This window comes from Priapulus caudatus, unplaced genomic scaffold, assembly GCF_000485595.1.
Source record: "Priapulus caudatus unplaced genomic scaffold, Priapulus_caudatus-5.0.1 Scaffold5061, whole genome shotgun sequence".
Taxonomy (NCBI): domain Eukaryota; kingdom Metazoa; phylum Priapulida; class Priapulimorpha; order Priapulimorphida; family Priapulidae; genus Priapulus; species Priapulus caudatus.
In genome coordinates, this window is record NW_014582122.1 from 1 (window position 1) to 2,201 (window position 2,201).

The window sequence follows — 2,201 nt, forward strand, 5'->3', positions numbered from 1 at the left end:
CTCTCTCTACTCTACTCTCTCTCTCTCTCTCTCTCTCTCTCTCTCTCCTCTCTCTCTCTCTCTCTCTCTCTCTCTCTCTCTCTCTCTCTCTCCCTTCTGTCTCTCCCTTCCCCTCTCTCCCTCCCCCTCTCTCTCTGCAGCGCTCACTATTTTTCCTTCCCCGCGCAAAACGTTTAATGCGTTTTTGATCGACGCTAAAATTGGTCGTCGCGTGCCTCGCTCTGGCGCCCGCCCGCCAGCCCGCCCGCCGGTCGCTCGAATGCCCGCCCGCCGGTCGCATTAAATAGGGCATACTTGTGTTGTTATAGGTGCGTTGTTACAGGTGCGTGCGTGGTCACAGTACAGAGAGAGTCGCGCGTATTGTGCGTGTGCGACGGGATATGCACATCCTCTTTCCGCGTGTCGCTGACCTGAAAATCCCAGATACGGCCTCATAGAGCGTGTGAACAACCTGTATGAGTGTGTGTGTGTGTGTGTGTGTGTGTGTGTGTGTGTGTGTGTGTGTGTGTGTGTGTGTGTGTGTGTGTGTGTGTCGTAGTGTGTGTGTAGTGTGTGTGTGTGTGTGTGTGTGTGTGTGTAGTGTGTAGTGTGTGTGTGTNTCTCTCTCTCTCCATCCCTCTCCCTCTCCCCCCTCTCTCTCTGCAGCGCTCACTATTCTTCCTTCCCCGCGTAAAACGTTTAATGCGTTTTTGATCGACGCTAAAATTGGTTGTCGCGTGCCTCGCTCTGGCGCCCGCCCGCCAGCCCGCCCGCCGGTCGCTCGAATGCCCGCGCGCCCGCGCCCGTTCCCGCCGGTCGCATTAAATAGGGCATACTTGTGTTGTTATAGGTGCGTGGTTATAGGTGCGTGCGTGGTCACAGTACAGAGAGAGTCGCGCGTATTGTGCGTGTGCGACGGGATATGCACATCCTCTTTCCGCGTGTCGCTGACCTGAAAATCCCCGATACGGCCTCATAGAGCGTGTGAACAACCTGTATGAGTGTNCACACTACACGACACACACACACACACACACACACACACACACACACACACACACACACAAACACACACACACACACACATCGGTAAGTTAACTTTTAACCGATTTCCGTACTTTTCTGCACTATGTTACATTCCCTTCCCGCAGGCACGGCGGTGTATAGAGTGATGGTATTGTGGCGACTCCATCGCTGGTTTAGCTCTATGTGCGCATGCGCGTGTGTGGGAGCCACACATACACATAGTTGCAGCCTGCACTCACGGGAGCTACAGGTGCGTAAGTTAATTACTATATTAATTAATTAATTAATTACTGGTTCTTACCTTCTAGATTAGCGTAAGGCACCGCGTAAATCGGCCGCTCGCCGTCGCTGGCGCTGCCGTCGCCTGCCGCGTCGAGCAGCTGTAGACTGGCGCGCACGCTCTGTAGACTGCCGCGCACGCTCTCTCCGTCACCCGCCGCCTCCTGCTCACTGCCGCCCCCGCTGTCCGGATCCGAATCCTGATAGATCGGATTGTACTTGAGTCCGAGTTCTAGTAGATCTTCCGGATCGTTACGGTAAGCGTCCGAGGAGTCGTCGTGTGGGTGCGCCGGTGGCGCCGCGGCGTGACTGGGTAGGTGCTTGAGCACGCTGCTTCTAACACTGCGAAGCACATCCTGGAATTGCAGCGAAGCGGCGATTGTGAGCGCGAGATATGAATTCTATGCTTTATGTCGGTTGTGACCGAGAGTGGAAACCATTGATTAGCACGCTTACTACCCTCCTAGCGGGTGTACGTGTGTGCGTGTGTACGCGTGTGTGTGGGTGTGTGTGTACGCGCGTGTGTGTGGGTGTGTGGGTGTGTGTGTGTGTACGTGCGTGTGTGTGTGTGTGTGCGTGTATGTGTGTGTGCGTGCGTGTGTGTGTGTGCGTGTGTGTGTGCGCGTGTGTGTGTGTGTGCGCGCGCGCGCGCGCGTGTGTGTGTGTGTGTATGCGTGCGTGCGTGGGTGCATGTGAGTGTGTATGTATTTGCGTGCTTGGATGCGTGCATGCGTGTACAATCTATGCAACCAAATGCCTTCTATTGTCGCATACACAAGATACGAGATACTGTACAGAGCTGTGAGCAGGCGGGTCGAGCCTGTGTAGGCGTACGTAGATGTAGTTTGTCAGTTCCCACTGTTCTCATCTCACGTTCTCTCCCTCCACCCTCTCTCTCTCTCTCTCTCTCTCTCTCT

General features: G+C 55.0%; 1 protein-coding gene across 1 annotated transcript in view; it reads right to left on the reverse strand.

The window, feature by feature from the left end:
- Positions 1-1,306: 1,306 nt before the first annotated feature.
- LOC106819907 overlaps positions 1,307-2,201 on the reverse strand; it is a gene marked incomplete at its 3' end in the record, with an annotated part of 7,823 nt that continues 6,928 nt past the window's right edge. The window contains exon 2 of the mRNA XM_014824481.1: positions 1,307-1,640. Within this exon, the coding sequence (XP_014679967.1) occupies positions 1,307-1,640 (334 nt within the window). The remainder of the gene's footprint in view (positions 1,641-2,201) is intronic.